Source organism: Anoplolepis gracilipes, chromosome 2 (genome assembly GCF_047496725.1).
Source record: "Anoplolepis gracilipes chromosome 2, ASM4749672v1, whole genome shotgun sequence".
In the NCBI taxonomy this organism is placed as follows: Eukaryota; Metazoa; Arthropoda; class Insecta; order Hymenoptera; family Formicidae; genus Anoplolepis; species Anoplolepis gracilipes.
Window position 1 is genome coordinate 20,120,655 of NC_132971.1, and position 19,966 is coordinate 20,140,620.

A 19,966-nucleotide genomic window follows, 5' to 3' on the forward strand; every position below is an offset into this window, starting at 1 on the left:
GTAGTAATTTTTCATGTATTGTACTTATACTTATTAGTGTCTTTATATTTAAATAGCTATAAGAAACTAGTATAAGTAAATTGAAAAAATATTTTTTTTTATTAAATTGACCTATTAATATATATATATATGATATAAAATATTCGTTTTGTTGCGTTTATTAGCAAGTGGAATATATGTATGTATAACCATAGTGCAATTAAATTCAAACGCAATCGATTCGAGCACGAAAGTAACACGATAATCACGAGTTCGAGATAATCCGCGTGATCTAGTGGGAAATTCGGAAACTATATTCAAAATGGCTCGAGAATAATGTAGCGATTAGCGCGGGAACGATCAACATATCAACGATAATAAAATGTAATGGTCTATATAAAAAATAAATCTCGAGGCAAATTAATATATCAGGTATGTACATACACATATGATGCTCCAACAAAATATATACGTGCTATTATATTTTCATACGGGTAGCATTATCGATAGCCATGGAAGAAAGTCTCAGGGATGAGAGTTTACTAGACGATACCGGGGAGGCCGAGCTGACGGCGCAGACGGCGCTCCAGGAAATCGAGAACGCCTGGATGAACGAAACATTCGCGCCGGAGATCTTACCGCATCAGTCTGACCTGGTGGACTGCATGCTGCAGCAAATCGCGCACATGGAGGAGAATATCAAGAGGTTAGACAAGAGTGATCTACGTGCGCTGGTCCATCGGATGGAGCTCGACCGGATTAGATATGTAATCAGCAGCTATCTGCGAACACGCTTAGAGAAGATTGAACGGTACACGATTCACATTTTATCAGAGGAGGAAAACAGAAACCCGGATGAGGAGTCCTACCTGACTCCAGGCGAACTGCGTTTCGCTAAGGAGTACCTGGCCAATTTGGAGACGTTGTTCAAGACAGTGGCGTTACAGCACATGCCGCCTAACTTTCAGCGATTTGAGGTAAACAAGTTTACCGTTAAACCCAATATGCAAGCGCATGTATTCCTGCGTGCCAATCAAAGAGTTACAGGTGTAGTTGTGCCTGGCACCCTGAATGAGGAAATAGATTTCGAAGAAGGTTCGCAGCACATTATTCAATATAGTGCTATAGCACACTTAGTTAAGTCTGGTGTGGTACAGTTGATTTGATAATCTTAAGTCAAAAGGAAACAGTCAAAAGGCAAAGGTTGTGATATTTCTTTTTTTTTTATAAAGAATATATATTTTTTATTCATGTACATAATTTCAATATATATATATATATAAGTTTTTTGTTCTTCATTGTCATATAATATCAAAACTTGTATCAAGTAATTGAATAGTTAAAAGATATACAATATTATATATAAAAAAACATACAAAATTTGAGAAATATATCATTCTTTTTCTAATTAAACTAACAATCATTTAATGCTATAGAGTATTATTGTAAAAATAAAATGATAAAATACTTATTATACATATTATATATATTATTTAATTGTTGACAATATAATTCCATTTACAATCATATTGTAATTAATACTGTAGCAGTATTGATTACAGTACTAGTATTAATATTAAAAATTTTGTTCTGTTTTCTCACTTAGTTAAAAAGTTATCTCGACATTGTTGAGATCTTTTACTATATTTTGATAAAACATTTGTTACATAATGTATGATAAAAAGCAAGAAAGATGATAAGTGCACTTAGGAACAACTTTATACTTTCAGGTTACAAGTAATCTATACTATAAAAAATAAGTACAGATATATTTCAAATGATTGAATATTTTAAAATAACTTTACTGAGTTATTAAGATTAAAATAAAGGAATTAAAGATCTCTTGGATTAAAAAACTAAGTACAAAGTAGATAAGTAAGTTTCTTCTGTTCTTGACAAAGAAACATTCTTAATTGTTATAATTTCAAAAAGATTATGAATAGAATTTCTGCTGTTGCTCATAAGCCTATAAATAAAATATACATTAATATTTTAATAATGTTATAATTATAATAATTACGTTTATAATATTCAATCGTGAATATTATGTAATAATTAATTTACCTTTTTGGCGCACTCTTTAAGTTGTTCGCTCATTAACTTTCCAGTTTCTTGTACCATATTACTGAAGTGACCCTTTTCATTTTGTAATAGAAGATATGGGTGGTCAAATTCTAGGATTTGACCATGATCCATTACTAGTACTTTATCACTATCCATTATTGTATTTAATCTATGCGCTATTGTCAATACTGTGCAGGCTTTGAACTTCTTCCGGATTGTAGTTTGTATAAGCATGTCCGTCGTAAGATCGATATTCGCAGTAGCTTCGTCGAGCACGAGAATTTTATTATCTTGTAAAATAGCGCGCGCCAGACAAATCAATTGTCGTTGTCCGGCGCTTAAGTTACTGCCGCTTTGTTCAACGCAATGATCCAATGAGGTCATTGCGTTTTTCAGTTCCACTTCTTCCAAGGCACTCCACAGATCGGCGTCGTGAAATTTACGAAAGGGATCGAGATTATCTCTTAATGTAGCAGAGAATAACATTGGCTCCTGCGGTATTATGGAGATCTTGTTTCTCAAATCATGAAGACCGATCTTCTTCGTGTTAACGTTATCAATGTAAATAGCACCATCGAATTTCGCCATGTGGAACAAAGCTGAGATTAGGGAAGATTTTCCGGCTCCAGTGCGACCCACTATTCCAATCTGAATATTTCAAATACTTTAAAATTGTAATTAAATTAAAATAACTTGAAGAATACTGTATATAAATAAGATTATCGTTTGTAAGAAACGCGGCATTTGATTCGACAATAAATAATTGTGTGATTACCTTCATGCCCGGTTCTATGACGAAACTCAAAGATTTAAGGACGAGTGGCTCTGATTCGACATATCGAAGAGAAACACAATCGAATTTAATCTCTCCTTTGGCAGGCCAAACACTCGATGGTTTATCTACGTGATTACTTTCGAACGGACCCTCTTTCTCGAGCTCGGTGAATTGCATTATTCTTTCCACGCTTGTCATCTGCGTAACCGTTTCGGCTGTTTGACGTATCCCATGTTGCATCATACCGCATAAAATGAGCAGTTGTGAAATTGCTAAACCGACATTCCCAGCGAAGGTATTTCCTAAAAGACAGAAGCAAAAAACTTAATCCGTAATAATTGTAATGAATATTGAATATATTGATTAGAAACTGCGAAATCAAAGATTTACCATCGTCCAACGCGACGAAATTAAATGTAACAAGGGCGATGAAACCAATAGTCACTACGTCTAGCGCAAAACCGAACATTGCACTAGTTGTAACAATTAATGAATAAGTTCTAGTATGTAAATCCTGGTATTCGTCAAATTGTTTACGAACCATTTCCTGAGCACCAGCAGAGCGTATTGTTGTCAGACCTGACAAAGTGGAATTAACATGCGAGAAAACGGGACTCTTTGCTGAAAATTTAATAAAATTAATATTAATTTAAAAAAACTCGAAAAATATGATTTTCTATTTTTTCAAATAAGAAAAAAAGAAACTTTTACCATTTCCCTCTAATCGTTTTATAGCCTGTGCTGTTGGAACATAAATCTTTCTAATCTCATTGTACAAAACATTCAAAATAATTGCAGGGAATATGATCCACCAATTAATAATAAATACTTGCAATAAAATTCCAATCATTACTATGAAAACTTGAACGCCTTCTATCATAGTTCTAGGTAAAATTTCATCTATAGTGCCAATATCCTTCGAGAAGCGATTCAAAATTCGACCTATATATATATATATATATATATGATATTTTTGTTTGATATTTGTACTTGCTTACACATCGATGGTAATAATTAATTAAACGTGCTTACCTGATGGATTATTATCAAAAAAAGACATGGGCGCCTTGAGTAAGTTAAAGAACATAAAGTTATGAAGATTCTTACTGGCATTCATACATATTTTATAAAAAATCATATTTCGGCACGTTGTTATTACAACGCTGGTGATGATAAAACCTCCATAAATCCATAAGGCTGTATCCGTATCAAGATAATGAACATCCATATCTATAACTTTGGTCTAAATGAAGAAACAAAAGAAACTTATGAACGCTGCAAGATTGATTACATTATAGAAAGCTGAGTGAAATACTAACGGTATTATCAGAAGTAAAGTTTTGTGGCAATACAGTATTATTAGATTGATCGTTCCAATAGTCTGTGGTTATCGAAACTTCAGTGAATTCATTATTCGCCTCTGAGGTATTGTCTATTTGTTCTATAGATCTCGGTATAAAAGATGAATTTGTAAAATTGTTTACTGTGTTATATTGTTGCATAGTCTTGATACGCATTTCTTCTTGTCTTGTCCTGTATTATTAAAACTTATTTTCATTCGCGCAACAATAGGACCTCTTTCGTAGACACTTACCAATAACCGACCCAATAATCACAACCGCTACTTCCAATTTGTCCCAAAATCGTGCAAAATAGAAAGACAAAGATCATAGTGATCGACGCGCCGCTACGAATATATTTCCAATAAAGCGATGTTGATAAACTTCCTTTAGCTATAAACTCTTCGGTTTCTTTAGGTTCGGCCTCATCTTCCTCTTCATAGCTAGTATTATTTTGTGTTATTTCAGATATATGATTTGTATCATTTTTTAATAATTCTTTCATCTCTTCATTAACTTCTTCATTTTTTGATAAGGTTTCCAAAAAGTTTGCATTTTTTTCTCGAAGAGTCAAGAATGTACCTTCATTTTCAATTTGACCCTTTTTTTAAAAAATAAATTAAAGTCATTCAGAATTTTGTATACTTATACTACTTATGATAGCACGAATGATTATGTGTATATGTTATACGTACGTTATTCAGAATAATAATATAGTCGCATTGTTTTAAATATTGTAATTGATGAGTCACAAGAATTCTCGTTTTATTTTGTAAGTAATTACTTATGCATTCATCAAACAAATGTCTGCCAACGTTAGTATCAACAGCTGATAAAGGATCATCAAAAAGATAAATATCAGCGTCTCTATAAACGGCTCTATAGGAACAGATATTTTGTATGTAAAACTATATGAAAATATATTGCTCATAAGTGAATGCAAATTTACCTTGCCAAATTAATTCTCGCACGTTGTCCTCCACTGAGCACCGCACCTCTATCACCAACAAAGGTCTTATCACCATACGGAAGTTGTTCAAAATCTCTCACAAGAGCACATACCTTTACAACTGTTTGATATTTATTTTTATTGTAAGGTTGATCAAATAAAATGTTATTTCGTACTGTGTCTGCAAACAGCCAAGGTTCTTGACTAGCATATGATATTTTGCCATTTACATGTACATGGCCCTGAGATGGTTTCAGTTCACCTAAAATCGTTTGCAGGAAAGAACTCTGAAAATTATATAAGTTCAAATGTTAAAAAATTTTTTCATAATTTATATATATATATATTTCTTTTTTTAAATCATTGTTCGAAAGTTATTGATAGGGTTGTTTTAATTACTTTATAGTAATAAAGAGGATACATCTAGATTAGTTCGACATAATTCCTATAGTTTCTGTAACTTAAAAAGTGAATATTTCTTGAACGAAGTGTTTTGCGAGCATGCTTCCAAAAGAATTTTTTAAATGCATATTTCAAGTTTGGTCATTATATAACGTGGACATAATATTATATGACATAGAAAATATTGCCACAGTACGCTGAAGAATGTTGAAATATGTTGAAATATTGCCCCATTGAAAATACTTTATCAGTAGATATTGAATATGTGAACAGGTCATGATATTGAAATGCAATATTGTTCTTTCCGTGAAAACAAACGTGACCAAGATAAAACCTCTTAGATGTGGCATTAATATATATATATAAATATAATATAACAAAATATACCTTTCCTGCACCTACAGACCCAACAATAACGTAAAGTTTTCCGGTTCCAATTTGAATATTAATATTATGCAAAGTATTCACAATTGCAGTAGTTGTCCATGAAGTATTAACGTTTTTCATTAAAATACTCATTTCTTTAATAACTGACAGTGATTGTACCAATGGAATGTTCTCATTTAATAAGAGGAAACTCTGTTGAAAATAATTATCTGTTAATATTAATAATTTTTATAAAGTCTGTTGTGTGCATTAAAGTAAATATGGAAATATTGAATCATTCTTATCTTGAAAATATAATTACAGTACAAAATTACCATTTCAAAAATATTTGCACACATATTTGCATTGAAATTTATCATATTTATGATGTGTATATAAAACAAATAATTAAGCAAATAATAATAGATTTACACATGTATGATTTGATAAGTGATTGTTTCACCTCTTTCCTTCTGATAAATTTTTCTTACTTCGATTCTTTTTATAGATACACTTGTTTCGGCAGCAATTGCTACAGCTTGAGGATAAAATATTGCCATAGTAAGTTGAAGAATGTTGAAGTACTGTGCCATTGAAAATACTTTATCAGCAGATATTGAATATCCAAATAATACATAGGTCATGACAGTGAAATATAATGTTGTTCTTTCCGTGAAGACAAACGTAGCCAAGGTGAAACCTCTTAAGTATGACATTAATGTAAGGACATCGATTTCATATCTAAATACAAAATCATGTGTTTATTAAGTCTTTCTGTTGTCTGATAACGAAACTGATAGAAATATATACAAACTTTCTCATGCAATTAACTAGTTCCTGAAATGGTTTTTCCCAAGTATACATTTTGATAACTTGTATACCACTAACTATCTCAGACATCAAACGAACTCTCTCATCAGTTCTCATTGCACTTTTCAAACGCAATTTTGAAGTCAACTTACTTATATATCCTGTAAAGTACACAAACTTAGTTGTGCATTAGATACAGGTGTTATTTTTAATAATTTTACACATTACCTTGAAGTGGAATAGTTTGAATTAATATCAGAAATATACCGGCTAGTGAAGCAATGCCGACATTTTGCCATATGAGATATGCAATTACTGCACCTTGTATAGGCATAATCCAAATGTAATGTAGGGATACAAATACCTGTTCAAATCTTGACATGTCATTTGATAACAAATTAACAATCTCTCCTGGAGTGGTAGTAGAAGATTTTGATAAGCATAATATCTAAAGCAGAAAAAAAGTACATAAGATTGTCATACAGATTAGACAATATAAAAAAATAAAAAGATAATTTTAATTTTATAATTTTAATTAGATTACCTTTTTGTACATAAGAGAGGAACTAGCTATTCTCATTCGCATTCCAACTTCCATTAAACCAACATATGAATGGTGATTAATTAACATTATCATTATTCCTAAGATTATAACACCAAATGCATAGAGATATGCCTCGTCTTTGGTAGATGTTGCTCTTGGATCAAAGTGCCAAATGAACAGACCCACCAAATATGGTTGCATGACTCTATGAAGAAATATTTTTTATAGCAAATATATAGTTAAACATTCTAATTATAATTATTATAATTACCTTAAAACAGTGCTCATAACTAAAACCCATCCTCCATAATAGAAAAATGACCAGATAAATGTCTGTCTTAAAGCTGTGATAAATTTAGGTTTTCTGCCACTCTTTTCAGCTGTGCATATTTCATTTTTCCAATATCTATATAAACATTCATTTATATAAGAAAAAAGTGATAATAATATTAAGAAATATTAATTTTATCAACAATTTATTAAGTTTACACATATTAGTCTACAAAATTATAATATATAAATTTATTAATAATAAAATAATTTCTCTTACTGTTCTAGTCTGTTTCCCAAGAGTTCACTCATATCAGCAGGCAGTATATTGTACATATTTTTCATCTCCAAGTCATGATTTTTTCCATACCAGAATAATTTTACCAGCCACCTTAGATACAATATAAGAAATCATAAAGTAAATTTACATAAAAAAGAATTCATTTAATTAATAAAGTAGAATTATGTAATTTATGATAAAGCATATCCATCAATTTTATAGATGTGTCACTATAAATAATTACAGTGATATCCATACGAATAAGAAAACTATATATGTATGTATGTATACATATCTTCTGAGTATAATATATTGAATATAATGGGATTATCAGTCTTAAAAGCAAATTCATATTCAAGTGCAGAGAGATAGTATATCTGTGACATAATATAAATCAATGATAAATTAAGCTCCATGTTACACTTGACTTAATTATTGCTTGAATAATTATAGGTAGCAAAAGTAATTTAAAAAAAAAACTTTTTGACATCAAAATGACTATTTTTGTTATCTCAAAAGTAATTTGCCAACAGTTTTTCTTTGTATATTTCATTATCTTTAACTTTATTATCTCATAAAATTTTTTACTATACATATTTCTATTTGGGACAGAGCATCTCAGTAAAATAACACATAAAATTTTAATAAATATTTTTCGAGGAGTCTATTCTCAATTTGCTATCTAATATAATTTAATTTGATCTAACCCCTTAGAATTACGATAGAAACATACATATATATATATATATATATATATACAATTTATTGTAAACATGACTTTTCGTTGCGAATGCGTGTGGAATACATATACACAACAAAGACACATCGTTCACAAGTGCGTAAAGTAATATATATATGTATATATAATCTTACACAGTAAATATTTTTTGATTGAAACGCATTATTCTAAATTATTATGTATACGAGCTTTAAATATATTTGCATTACTATACGGTGTTACAGTGCATTGCTTTTAAAAATTGCCCGATTGTCGTCCTTTTGTTTTATAACCTTAATTTTAAAACAATAATACGAAGGTATACGTGAATACATGTACATACGTGTGCACCATACATCACACGGTCGATTTAATTGATCCAATGCACGTGCATAGCTGCAAATGACACATTGGCTGGTATCCATAATAAAGTTCTTATATTTAAATTCGTGTGTTGTCTTAAATGAATCTGTTATAACCACTTTGGATGAATGGATATCTTATCTTATGACCTAAGGTCGGTGTTTAGGAAAACAAGTTGCATAACGATTGAATAATGTAATGTTAATGCAATTGGTCTAAATTTGTGGATCTAAACAGTAAAGACGAATAGTCACACATAAAAAAAAAACTGCTAACTTGCTTGTATTTTTTGAACGCAGTTATATTATTATTATAATTTTAAAAACGAACAATGAATACCGGCTATTATATACATATATTGTTTCTTTTTTCTCGACTTACCAGAAGAATAATTTACTGATTGGATTTGCGGATGCCCGTGGATTTGGATTATCAAATTTCTTGGACGCATCCATAATTCAATGATAAAGTAATGAACGAATCTCTATTTTGGTCACAATAACTCTCACTATATCATATATATCGTTTATCATATTGCGTGGAACTGCTGCATGAATATAATACGTGCTGTAATTTTATATCACATTTATACGTACACGACAACTTGAATGACGTTTTTACAATATCATACCGTTATATCATATGTTATATATCATACTGACTCCAATGCTGTCTCGTTAATAGCAATGGATAGCACATCCACGTGCTGTGATTTTATATTCATGCTTATCTCATACATATATATATATATATATATATATATATATATATATATATATATATATATATATATATATCACACAGCATGTGCTATAGCACCCAGCCAAATGGGATGGTCTAATTGTATTGTGTAAGACAGGATGATTTAGCAAATTGTGTGTTGTAGAATTAGAGATAATTTAAAAAAAAACACGTAAGAGGGGATAAATTGAGACTAAACGATCAATGGATTGGAATGATGTCTGAATTCTGTTCCACGAGCACTATTTTTTTGTATACAATATATTCTGTACATACATGTAAAAAAAAAAGCTGTGCAATGACATTTTTGCTGCGCGTTCATTGTGACCGTGAAATATAAAAAATTTTAATTTAGTTATATAATTTCTCGACGGCAGCGCTTTAATTAATAATTCATTTATAATCGTTTTTATTGCTTTATATCCCTAACAGCACACATGTTCAAAAGATGTTTTTAAACTGATAATAAGGATGTCTGATGTTTAATATATACATATATATGTTATTTTTGTGTGCAGACTGTGTTTGATTATTTTGTTTGTCGTTATAATTTTTTGCTTTATTTTTCTTCATTTATGTTTTAAACTCGTGATCTTTTGATTTATTTTTCTTAATTTCTGTTTTAGCTCGCACGACCTTTAGAATGTATTTAATTTATTTAACGTACTTTCTTTACTTATGTTATATAACTTCTTCGCTTTATAATTTTGAATTTCATTAATTTTTAATTTTATCAACGCAAAATCGAGATTAGTGCCGAAACAAACCAATTGTATTATTATAATAGATATTCAAGTTTTTAAAATAATTATAATATCTTTTATAACAAAAAGTTTATTTTACGTGTTATATTAATATATTTGTTGAAAATTAAAAAAAATAACGGATTAATGACAATTTTCAAGCACTTATCTTTAGCATTAGTCCATATTATCTTTTTAAATTTATTATATATTAGAGCCTTATCGTTTATATTATTTTAAATCGCTATTGTTAACGTGTCGTTACACATATATATTTTAATAAAAAATGCACATATATTTGTCTAAATATATGCGCAACACGTGTTAATAATATTAGCGACATTTTAGAAATTACAGAATCACAGCACAGACATGTTTACGTAATAATAAACATTGTATATATATATATATGTACAAATCTGATAAGTTCCTTTTTCAGAAACAATGTCAATACATACATAGATAGATAGATAGAGATAGAAACAATGTCAATAGAATTTCAATTTCAAAAGAGAAAGATAAAAAAAAGATACGAATAAATTTCCTTATCAAAAAATTATATGATAAAGTAAATAATCTATGTGTGATGCAAAGATGTTCTTATATGCATATATTTTTTTTATTTTTAAAACATGTTTATATATAATATATATATATATATGTTACAAGCGCGCGCGCATGCACACACACAATATATAGATAGATAGAGAGAGAGAGAGAGCATATATATATATATATAGACACATATTCGTGTGTATGTGTATATTTATTATGGATAATAAATATATAAATATATAATACCGTAAGATAACACACATGTTCAAAAGATATGTTTATAAAAATTCCATAGAATAATGTTAAAACATATTTTAATATCCTGTGAATCTCTTATAAACATATACAAACTCTTTTGAACATATATGCTAATACGGTAAATATATAATGTTTAAATAAAGTACATATATATGATATATTTTATATATATATATTTTTTTTTAAGAACAATGTACATATTTGTTAAAGCAAAATAATTTATAGTTTGTTTAATTTAGAAATATATATTGTAATTTTTTATATATTTATAATATTTTCTTTACATATTGTAAAAGATTACTTTTTAAATTTAACCGCGCAAAAGAGTGATGGCGCTTAAAACCTTCGTAGATGGCACTTGCAACAGACGCTAATCTTTGTTTATATTTACATCATTTTACATTAATTTTGACACTTGTTTATCACGTTAAATTGTAATTGTAAATGAAGTGCGAAACAATATTATAAATAATGTTTATCAATGAAAATTTCTCACAAATATGTAACCATGAATATATCTGTATATGTAAGCGCGGTGAAATAAGGTCTTCCCTTGTATATGTCACCCAGTGTAAATAGATTTGTCAAAATATAATGGCATTCTCATGTAGAGCTGGCACCAATTGGTGTCACGATTTTCCAAAACTGGCCAGGGAATCAGGATTTTACTTTAATATGCATGGATCTAGAGTACGAGTCGATTGGAATCGCATAAGTATGAAGATATTGTTACTCAACTCAATGCTAAGTTTATTGTTGCCAATTATTAACAATTTGTTTTTTTTTTACAGGTGCCATAGACATAGATAGGCTCATACGCGAGAGAGATTTCTTAACTATCGACGAAAACATTAATAATGTAGTAGATTATTCTTTGGAAAGCGAATATGACGTCAAGATCTTAGATTCTAATTTTGTTAAATTATTCAGACTTGCACAGCTATCAGTAGAGTATTTGTTATATTGTAAACAGTATTTAGATCATAGTGTAGTAATCTTGAAAGATGAATTAAGACAGAAAATAGAACGAAATGTTAATATGAAAAAAGAAATTGCTACTTTGGAAGATACTATAAAGAGTTTGAAGGATAAATCAAAGGAAAAACGTAAATTAATTGAAGCCAACATTGGTGAAATTTCCAATGGAGAAATTTTCAAGGTATAAAATCTGTTTTATATGTAAATTATTATTTATCAGTATAAGTAAAAATGTATGTATGAATGAGATGTTTTATTAATTATAACTCATGTTGATTGCAATATTTTCAAGATTGAATTGTTTATTTTATAGTGCCCGCATTGCCCAAAAACATTTGTACGTGCTATATTTGTAAATGCTCATATAGCGCGCAAACATTCATATATCTCAGATATGAGTGTAGTCACTTCACCTGTGCATGAACATTATCGAGTAGAAACGGAAAAATTACACAATGAAATAAAAACATTGAAGGAAAGACTCAATCAAACTGAAAGAGTAATAAGAAATGAATCTGATAAATTGCTGGATAATGCACAGGACTACACTAGAAATACAAGTAAAAATGAATATGATATCAGCAATTTAGATAGGTTTCAAGAGCAAAGAAGATTTCAAGAAGATATAGGAAGTTTGAAAAGCATGCTGTTTAATGAGATACGTGTAAGTTAATACTTTAATAATTTTTATTATAGAGTATTTTTTTTCTAAAATAAATGTCTGCTTTTTTATATAAAATAGGCACTAAGAGAAAAAGATCATATAGTAAATGAGAGTATCTTGGAGACAAATGTAAAAACTTTGATCAGCCAACAAGAAAAAGAGATTGATAGTTTAAGAAATCAACTTCTTGAAAGAGTAAGAAAAAGACATCTCCCTATTGATATTATATATTAAAAATCTCTATTACATATTATCTTTTTTCAAATAGTGTTACTATATCTTTTTTTTAGTTGACTCCAGGCATGGAAAGTATGCAAATAAAACTACAAACTCAAGAAAATTATTGGAAAGGCAAAATAGAAGATATGGAAGCTCAACATAATCGGGATATTGAAAGATTAACCACAGAATTGAAAACAACGCAGCAAGTAGCTGATCGTATAAAGTCTGAATATGCATCCAAGGTACATGATTTGGAAAAACAATCTTTGGATCAATCCAATATGTTGGTGGAACAAAGGAAGCAATTAAATAATTTGTCGCGTGAGATTAGTAATTCACAAACACAGATCAATAATAGCTATAGAACTAGAGAAAAAGACATAGTAGAAGAATTCCATAAATCTCCTCCATTAAAACCAAAACGCGATAGCAATTATAATGATGCCGAAACTGATCGCAAGAGTATTGGACATGCTGAGATAATCATTGAAGATGTCGGTAGTGAATCTAGTCAGGAAGATAAAAATAAATCATTGTCAATCGCAGCACAAAACAAGTACGTACCCAATAAAAATGATTCTATAAAAAATAAAGAACAGAAGTTTGTCACTGATTTTAGTAAAACTGCGAAACATGCTGTAAAGTCCAATCTGAAAAATACAGAAAGAGCAGAAGTGGTTAGAAAATTAAAAAATAAAACAAAGCATGATACATTGAATGATGTAAATAAAATAATTGAGTGTACAAGTAAGAGCTGCACTACCAAACAAAACATTCCTGTTAATCTAAATACAAAGTACCTAGATATTACAAATATTGAAAAAGAAAGAACATTACATTCCAATATGAGAAATGATAAAAAATCTGAGTTTTTGGAAAAGCATAGTGCAAGTTCTATGACAGAGTCTGAAGTTTCGTCATTGATATCAGAATCGAGATCAGATAGTGAGAGTGTTACAACAGACAATGATATTACAGTGAAAAAATATGAAACATTTATAGTTAAGTCTCCCGATACTAGGAAGATGTTAATACAAGAAGATGCACAAAGTATGTTGGATAATCGGTTGAGAGAGTTAGGAATTGACCCAGAATGGCAGGGAATACCTACAGCAACGTTTAAGCAAAAAATGGAGATTATAAAGCATCAGCAAAATATTAATGCAAAGAAGCTAGTTCGATATAATCAAATCAAACAAAAAATACTTGAAGCCGTTCTTCAGAGAATATCGACAAATCGTAAAGAATCAAAATGTTCTGCGCCTGTGAAAAATTCTCCATTAAATAAACCAGTTACTCAAGTTAAATCAAAGGCTTGGAAAGCATTCAGCAATCACAAAGACAATGGTAATTATATCATACACTTGCTAAAATTTCTGATACACAGGAAATGAATGTACTTTATTTTTTAGATGAATATATATCTATTCAGAAAACAGAAAACACAACGCCTTCGAAATTGTATCTGAAACAGAAGATTGAGCTTCTTCCTAAAAAATATAAAGATGACGAGATGTATGAGAATGTGCGCGAAGAATCAAACAGAAATGAAGCAGAAGTTTATACCAGTCCAAAAGTGACTTCGGCGTATCCAAAATTAATTCGAAATGTTTCTTCTGCAAGTTCGATTGAATCTCGAGAGGATATAAAACAAATTTCACCTACAAAAATAACTGTATCTGATACTAATGTTCGTAAAATAAGTTCTCCAATCGGCAGAAAACAAGTAGCGCCGAAGCTTTCGGGAAATAATGATTCAGATAGTACAATTATGCTACAAGATGATTCAATTCTATCTCCAAGAAACAATAAAAGTGTCCTAAAACCGATGAGTGGTTCAGTTGGTAATTTGGTAAAGAAAAAAGTTTTATTCGATTTAGATGATAGAAAAGAGGATACAGTAGCGCCAGAAACCGATCAAAGAAAGATCCAAATGAGCAATAATGATTGGAATATCTCGAGGTACTAAAGATTTTATTCTTATTTTTACTTTTATAATATCTTTGCTTTTTTGTTATCTAAAAATAAATTTTCAATTATATGGTACTAATTAATATTTTTTTTATTCAGTTTTCCCGAGAGGAGAGATTATGGTTTGCAGAAAGAGAAATCTATGAGCACGAGCAATATCGTTTTAAAAACTTCACAAAGTGATAAAATCGCGGAAATATCAAAAAAGATACAAGAACAGGTGAGATCTCATGTGTATCATATTTTACGTAAAATTAATGCTTGAAATTTGAAAATTATTGTTTAGAGGTAATACTGTTATATAAAATATTTTTCAGTTGAGTATTGCAAGAAAGCCACCTGCAGGATCGGTTGAAACCATCTTTCGATCCAACATGAATTTACAGGATCTAGCAAGTTATAATGCAGAAAATGATTTATTGAAATCAATCAGTCTCACGAGCTCGATCTCGAACACTCCCGTGCGAAATATTACGAGTCCAAGGATGAAAGACAGCATATTTCCACAACCTGCCCCGCGAACTCTGAAAGATAAAGATCTTAATATTGCCCAACATGAAAATGAATTGAAATATTCCGATTTAGATTCGGATATAGATGAAATATTACAGCTGGGATAAGATGTATTATATCAGGTATATATACACACACATATTGATTATGTCATTATTGATTGTATTTATATAACTTTAAGTTCACCATGATCTCTTCCTCTCTGTGCTGTTGACATCATAAGTTGAATAGATCTAATGTATAGTTTATTATTATATAGTTTTTATACATACATAACTAAATAGTGTAATGTAAAAATACGTTTACTAATAGATAAACAAGTATAAGTTTTATATTATATATTTCATTTAATATTCGTATGTAGAGCTATTTGTTAGGCTCTTTGGTTACATATTTTTTTGCATTTTTAATATCGCTCTGTGTTGCAGTTTTGATGTTGACAAATTTCTGCAAAAAACAAATTGTTTTGTAGCAAACGAGCTTAAATTAAGACTTTTTGCTCAGATAATATTATATACTGACCCTCTAATTTCATTAACGATATTTTCAAGCTCGATGGGAATTGCTATCTGTCTAAAATGTTCCATCTCTGACAAAAAGATTGGTTTCTTATAAGGTTTACTTGTATATGATTCATGAATGAAGTCACTTAAGGAATTAAAGGCTTCTACATAATCATCCATAAGTAACTGCAATAAAGTACAGCAATACAAAACTTAAAGTTGATTAAGTACAATCAAGATTGATATGCAAAAACAATGTATTACTCACCACCAAAGTAAAAAAGCCAGGATGACTTTCGTGATAATCTAAGTATAATTTTCTAGTTTTTAGAACAAGTTCGACGTATGTATTTTTTAATACTTTTGCTTTTTCATGAATTGTCTTTTCTGGACGCTATATATGAAAGTTATGTGTCATTATTTACACTGTGATATTTTCTCTTCGAATTCTGAACAATTTTTCCATTTATTGGAAATCTTTACTCAAGTTTTGAATACTTTGCAATATATATATATATAAATAATATCTATTGAAAAACAATAAAAAAATTTTCAAAAGAATATTCCAAGCACATACTATCTCTGTTTCTTCTTCGGAAGATTCGCTAAGATCATTATTATCAATAAGTGTGTTTTTTATTAATATATTTCGACGGTGCAACATCCTTGACTTATGCTTATCATGTTTTGTCTTTTTATCATCGATGATAATGTTTGATTCCTCATCTAGTAGTACCTGTTTATCGATAACAATGTTACAATGTGCTCAAAATTCTGTTTAAAATTGTATTTTTCATACTTTTAATTCTTTTGTCTCATCCTTTTCTTTAAGCAGCAATTGATTGTCTTTATTTTCCGTTTTCGTGAGTGCAATGCGTTCTTTCTTTTGTGCCACTAGTTCGCTCCTTTGTATTACGACTTTCGGTAACATCGTTTTACTTTGCAATATTATATCAGTCGTTGTTGCCTCATTTTGTGGTCTTACACTGATACTGTAACTTGGGAATTCTAGACGATACATTATCTAACGATATATATGCATACACTTAATATTTGCGTAATTTTTATACAATATATCGTATTTCGAATTAGAAAATTATGTTTGACGAGACAAACCTCGTCCAAAATTTCCTTGATGAAATTTAATTTACAACTAGCAGTTTCTACTTCCTTAACTTCTCGATGTTTACCTATTTTAACGCCTAATAAATTTTCCACACTATCTTTGATCCATGTGTAAATGTCAAATTTCTCCTGTATCCATTCTCTGTGAAGATCCATACTCTGTGTGAGCACCAAGATTGGCTTGACGTTCGGATATCGTTTAGAGATTTCCGTAACTGCACACAGATTCATTTGTGTAAGTCCGATTTTGTTTTCAGATATCAACGGACTGATTTGATTCGTATCTGTGAAAAAATATATTCTATAAATGTATGTCCGATAGTTTTATTATATATTGTTAAATTATGTGGATTAATCCAAGCAATATCGTGCACTAACGGAATCCATAACTTTCACCCAACAGGTCTAAGACAACCAAAAATTCACCATGTCGTGCCAGGTCATTAAAATCTTCCCGGCTTACAAAAATGTAAGCATTATACTCGTCATCGTCTTCGCATATTTCTTTTGTAGTATGCCAACGACAATATTTTATCTGCAAGAGATCGTATCTTTTAGTTGTAAAAATATTTACAATAAAAAAAAATATATATATATATTTTTTTATTACTTTATCAGGAATTGTTCGAGCCAGATGCAAGGCAAGTGTCATTTTCTTCAGCGCCGATGGTCCTGTTAGTATCATTAGAGGAGGAGTGATTTCGTCGTAAGGTTGCACATGGTCATTTATCTTGCTGATATTTAACTGCTCCAGTAATATTAATTTTGCTACTTTACGGGCAGCTATTAAATCCAACGGCGATGCGAATAGCATGGCTGATGTTACCTAAATATCTATAGTGATATGGTTGTTCATAATACTTGTCAGTTGAAATCGTTTGACTTTACCTTTTCCGTCGTAAATACTTCAACACCATCGATAAATTTAATGCTGGGTACAGAGGATATCAGCATATTTCGATAATTAGGCCATTTTGTGCAGGTGTTACCTGTCAAATCTATCTCATTTATCGTACCCTTCAGATTCAGTATTTCCAACAGGTCGGAGACTTTATTAAATTTTAGATCTATGTAACGTAAATTGTACGCATCCTAATTGTATATGAAATGTAATTATTTATTGAACTGGAATTTGTAGTTTCGAATCTAAATTTCCGATGATTACTTTGAAAAATTCCAAAGTTGATAATCTATTGTATCCCAGAATTATTGTTTGTAAATGAGGCAACGTGTTTATGCCACGACCAGGTATATCAGATTTAAATGACGTTATGCAATTGCCTTCTAAATTTAATTCCCGTATATTCAGGCCGTCCAAATTTTTTATGCATTCGATAAGGTTGTAAGACAAATTTAAATATTGCAAGTGTCTAAAATAGATCAAGTAATAAAATATACAAGTTGTAAATACCTTAACAGCATTCATGCTTAAAAGATGTTTATAAGAGATTCATAGAATGTTAAAGTATGTTTTTTTAACATCCTATTGATTTCTTATAAATATATTTTGAACATGTATGCTGTTAGGATATACACATCATATGTGTCAATTATATATATATATATATATATATATATATATGTATATTTACTTTAAATTTTCTAAACCAGAGATGTTCTCTATAGTATTGTGAGATAAATTTAATTTGACGATACTCCAACAATTTTTCAAGTCGCCTATATAAGTCATGTGATTGTAAGATAAATTTACGTAGGTAAGATACCAAGGGGGTGCGAAATTTGGCAAACACTTAATATTATTGTGCGATGCGTTTAGATACATTAGATACGGAAGGCTGCCCAGGAATGATAAATTCGATATATCATTATAAGCGATATTAATGTATTGCAAATATCGATGATACTGCAACATAGTGACGTCTGTCAGATTCTGAAATGAGAAAATAAGAGCGGAAATAAAGTGTGGCATTTTTTCGGGAATTTATTTCTTATCTATATTATTTAATTGCAGAGAGAAATAGAGAAAAAGAAGTAGATTTTTTAACATTACCTTGTTCTTCAAGACACATTTACCGAGAATATAAAGACCATTCTCGGGTGATCTTGTTAAAAAAGATAAACCGGTGCCTATTAATCTGTCGGACAAAATACCGCAGCATTCTTTATTATCGAACGATATCTCCTTTGGTCTTATTTGTATCACGGGCGATCTGCTGTCTTCCCATAAATTTAAATCCAAGGCGTATCCTCCCCAATCGCTATCAATAATTCGCTGTTTTTGCTCACGAACAGAGACGGATTTGCATTCGTACGATTCTGACAAACAGGCCTTTGTAAAGGATGCAAAATATCTCAATTCATTTGAATTAAAGTTTATAAATTAATAAAAGCTTACGAATAATACACTTAGAATTGAAGCAGTTGACGATATTCGCAGAGAGTTTTTGGCAGAGGTATCTTGTAATTTTTTACACGGAACATTTCTATCCTCCAAATTATCTTTATACATTGTGTTGCTTTTAATGTCTTTTTATATTCGTTGTGTACCTTTTGAATATACAAATTTCTTCATAATTGTATAAAATATACAAGAAGTGAAGATAGTTAACGTTATGTAAGTAGACGTCTTCAGCTATTCTAAACAATTGAATTGCTCTTTTTAAATTAATTAATATATTTATTGCTAAAAAACATTGATAAAAAATTAATTTAAAAAGAAATATCTCATCTGTTTCAATTAAGGAAACGTAATATTGCAATCTGTTTCAATTAATAAGCCTGAATATTAAAAATGTAAATTAAATATTAATTAATTTCAGTTATATGAAAGTGTTTTTAATTGCTGAAACGTGATAGTTCGATCAGTAATTTT

At 29.8% G+C, this 19,966-nt stretch overlaps 4 protein-coding genes across 15 annotated transcripts; 2 read left to right on the top strand and 2 right to left on the bottom strand.

The window, feature by feature from the left end:
* The first annotated feature begins 274 nt into the window (after window positions 1–274).
* Window positions 275–4,352, top strand: Sld5 (DNA replication complex GINS protein SLD5). Of its 2 annotated transcripts, none has more exons than XM_072911774.1 (2): window positions 275–411; window positions 478–4,352. In XM_072911774.1, exon 2 carries the CDS (start codon window positions 492–494, stop codon window positions 1,143–1,145), a length of 654 nt encoding a protein of 217 aa, XP_072767875.1. In that variant the 5' UTR covers window positions 275–411; window positions 478–491; the 3' UTR covers window positions 1,146–4,352. The 2 variants fall into 2 exon arrangements, with proteins under 2 accessions (XP_072767875.1, XP_072767876.1); XM_072911775.1 differs by having other exon boundaries at window positions 290–411; window positions 490–4,352.
* LOC140676577 (ATP-binding cassette sub-family C member 4) lies at window positions 1,808–9,597 on the bottom strand. 4 transcript variants are annotated; one of them, XM_072911758.1, is made up of 19 exons: window positions 9,492–9,597; window positions 9,242–9,427; window positions 7,780–7,890; window positions 7,501–7,635; window positions 7,230–7,434; window positions 6,914–7,133; window positions 6,690–6,846; window positions 6,367–6,616; window positions 5,897–6,088; window positions 5,108–5,394; window positions 4,854–5,037; window positions 4,413–4,759; window positions 4,138–4,351; window positions 3,851–4,061; window positions 3,530–3,760; window positions 3,209–3,439; window positions 2,819–3,120; window positions 2,044–2,691; window positions 1,808–1,945 (listed from the first exon to the last, which is right to left on the bottom strand). In XM_072911758.1, exons 2-19 carry the CDS (start codon window positions 9,313–9,315, stop codon window positions 1,913–1,915), a joined length of 4,032 nt encoding a protein of 1,343 aa, XP_072767859.1. In that variant the 5' UTR covers window positions 9,316–9,427; window positions 9,492–9,597; the 3' UTR covers window positions 1,808–1,912. The 4 variants fall into 4 exon arrangements, with proteins under 4 accessions (XP_072767859.1, XP_072767860.1, XP_072767862.1 ...); XM_072911759.1 differs by having other exon boundaries at window positions 9,242–9,407; window positions 9,492–9,592; XM_072911761.1 differs by adding an exon at window positions 8,841–9,089 and having other exon boundaries at window positions 9,242–9,552.
* Window positions 8,538–18,117, top strand: Dzip1 (DAZ interacting zinc finger protein 1). 8 transcript variants are annotated; one of them, XR_012048574.1, is made up of 12 exons: window positions 8,538–8,614; window positions 11,769–11,872; window positions 11,949–12,316; window positions 12,449–12,799; window positions 12,878–12,994; window positions 13,090–14,368; window positions 14,434–14,983; window positions 15,092–15,212; window positions 15,310–15,627; window positions 17,391–17,442; window positions 17,537–17,602; window positions 17,752–18,117. XR_012048574.1 is itself a non-coding variant. In XM_072911766.1 (10 exons), exons 1-9 carry the CDS (start codon window positions 8,553–8,555, stop codon window positions 15,610–15,612), a joined length of 3,255 nt encoding a protein of 1,084 aa, XP_072767867.1. In that variant the 5' UTR covers window positions 8,538–8,552; the 3' UTR covers window positions 15,613–15,627; window positions 17,752–18,117. The 8 variants fall into 8 exon arrangements, 5 of the variants coding, with proteins under 5 accessions (XP_072767867.1, XP_072767868.1, XP_072767866.1 ...); XR_012048575.1 differs by lacking the exon at window positions 17,391–17,442; XR_012048573.1 differs by lacking the exon at window positions 17,752–18,117 and having other exon boundaries at window positions 17,537–17,676.
* Window positions 15,892–19,645, bottom strand: LOC140676289 (uncharacterized). The gene is given in 12 exon segments (XM_072911179.1): window positions 15,892–15,952; window positions 16,028–16,194; window positions 16,277–16,402; window positions 16,586–16,744; window positions 16,808–17,032; window positions 17,125–17,417; window positions 17,512–17,668; window positions 17,744–17,959; window positions 18,022–18,225; window positions 18,299–18,503; window positions 18,726–19,024; window positions 19,145–19,645. Coding segments are annotated over 12 exon segments (2,571 nt in total). The 5' UTR covers window positions 19,604–19,645.
* Between the last annotated feature and the right edge of the window lie 321 nt (window positions 19,646–19,966).

Coding starts and splice junctions, on each gene's coding strand:
- Sld5 (XM_072911774.1), top strand. CDS start 492: ATGGAAGAAAGTCTCAGGGATGAGAGTTTACTAGACGATACCGGGGAG.
- Dzip1 (XM_072911766.1), top strand. CDS start 8,553: ATGACTTTTCGTTGCGAATGCGTGTGGAATACATATACACAACAAAGA. Junction 12,800..12,877: donor TGCTGTTTAATGAGATACGT/GTAAGTTAATAC, acceptor TATATAAAATAG/GCACTAAGAGAAAAAGATCA. Junction 14,984..15,091: donor AATGATTGGAATATCTCGAG/GTACTAAAGATT, acceptor TTTTTTATTCAG/TTTTCCCGAGAGGAGAGATT.
- LOC140676577 (XM_072911758.1), bottom strand. CDS start 9,315: ATGGATGCGTCCAAGAAATTTGATAATCCAAATCCACGGGCATCCGCA. Junction 7,636..7,779: donor TTGGGAAACAGACTAGAACA/GTAAGAGAAATT, acceptor ATGTTTATATAG/ATATTGGAAAAATGAAATAT. Junction 4,352..4,412: donor GATTATTGGGTCGGTTATTG/GTAAGTGTCTAC, acceptor TTAATAATACAG/GACAAGACAAGAAGAAATGC.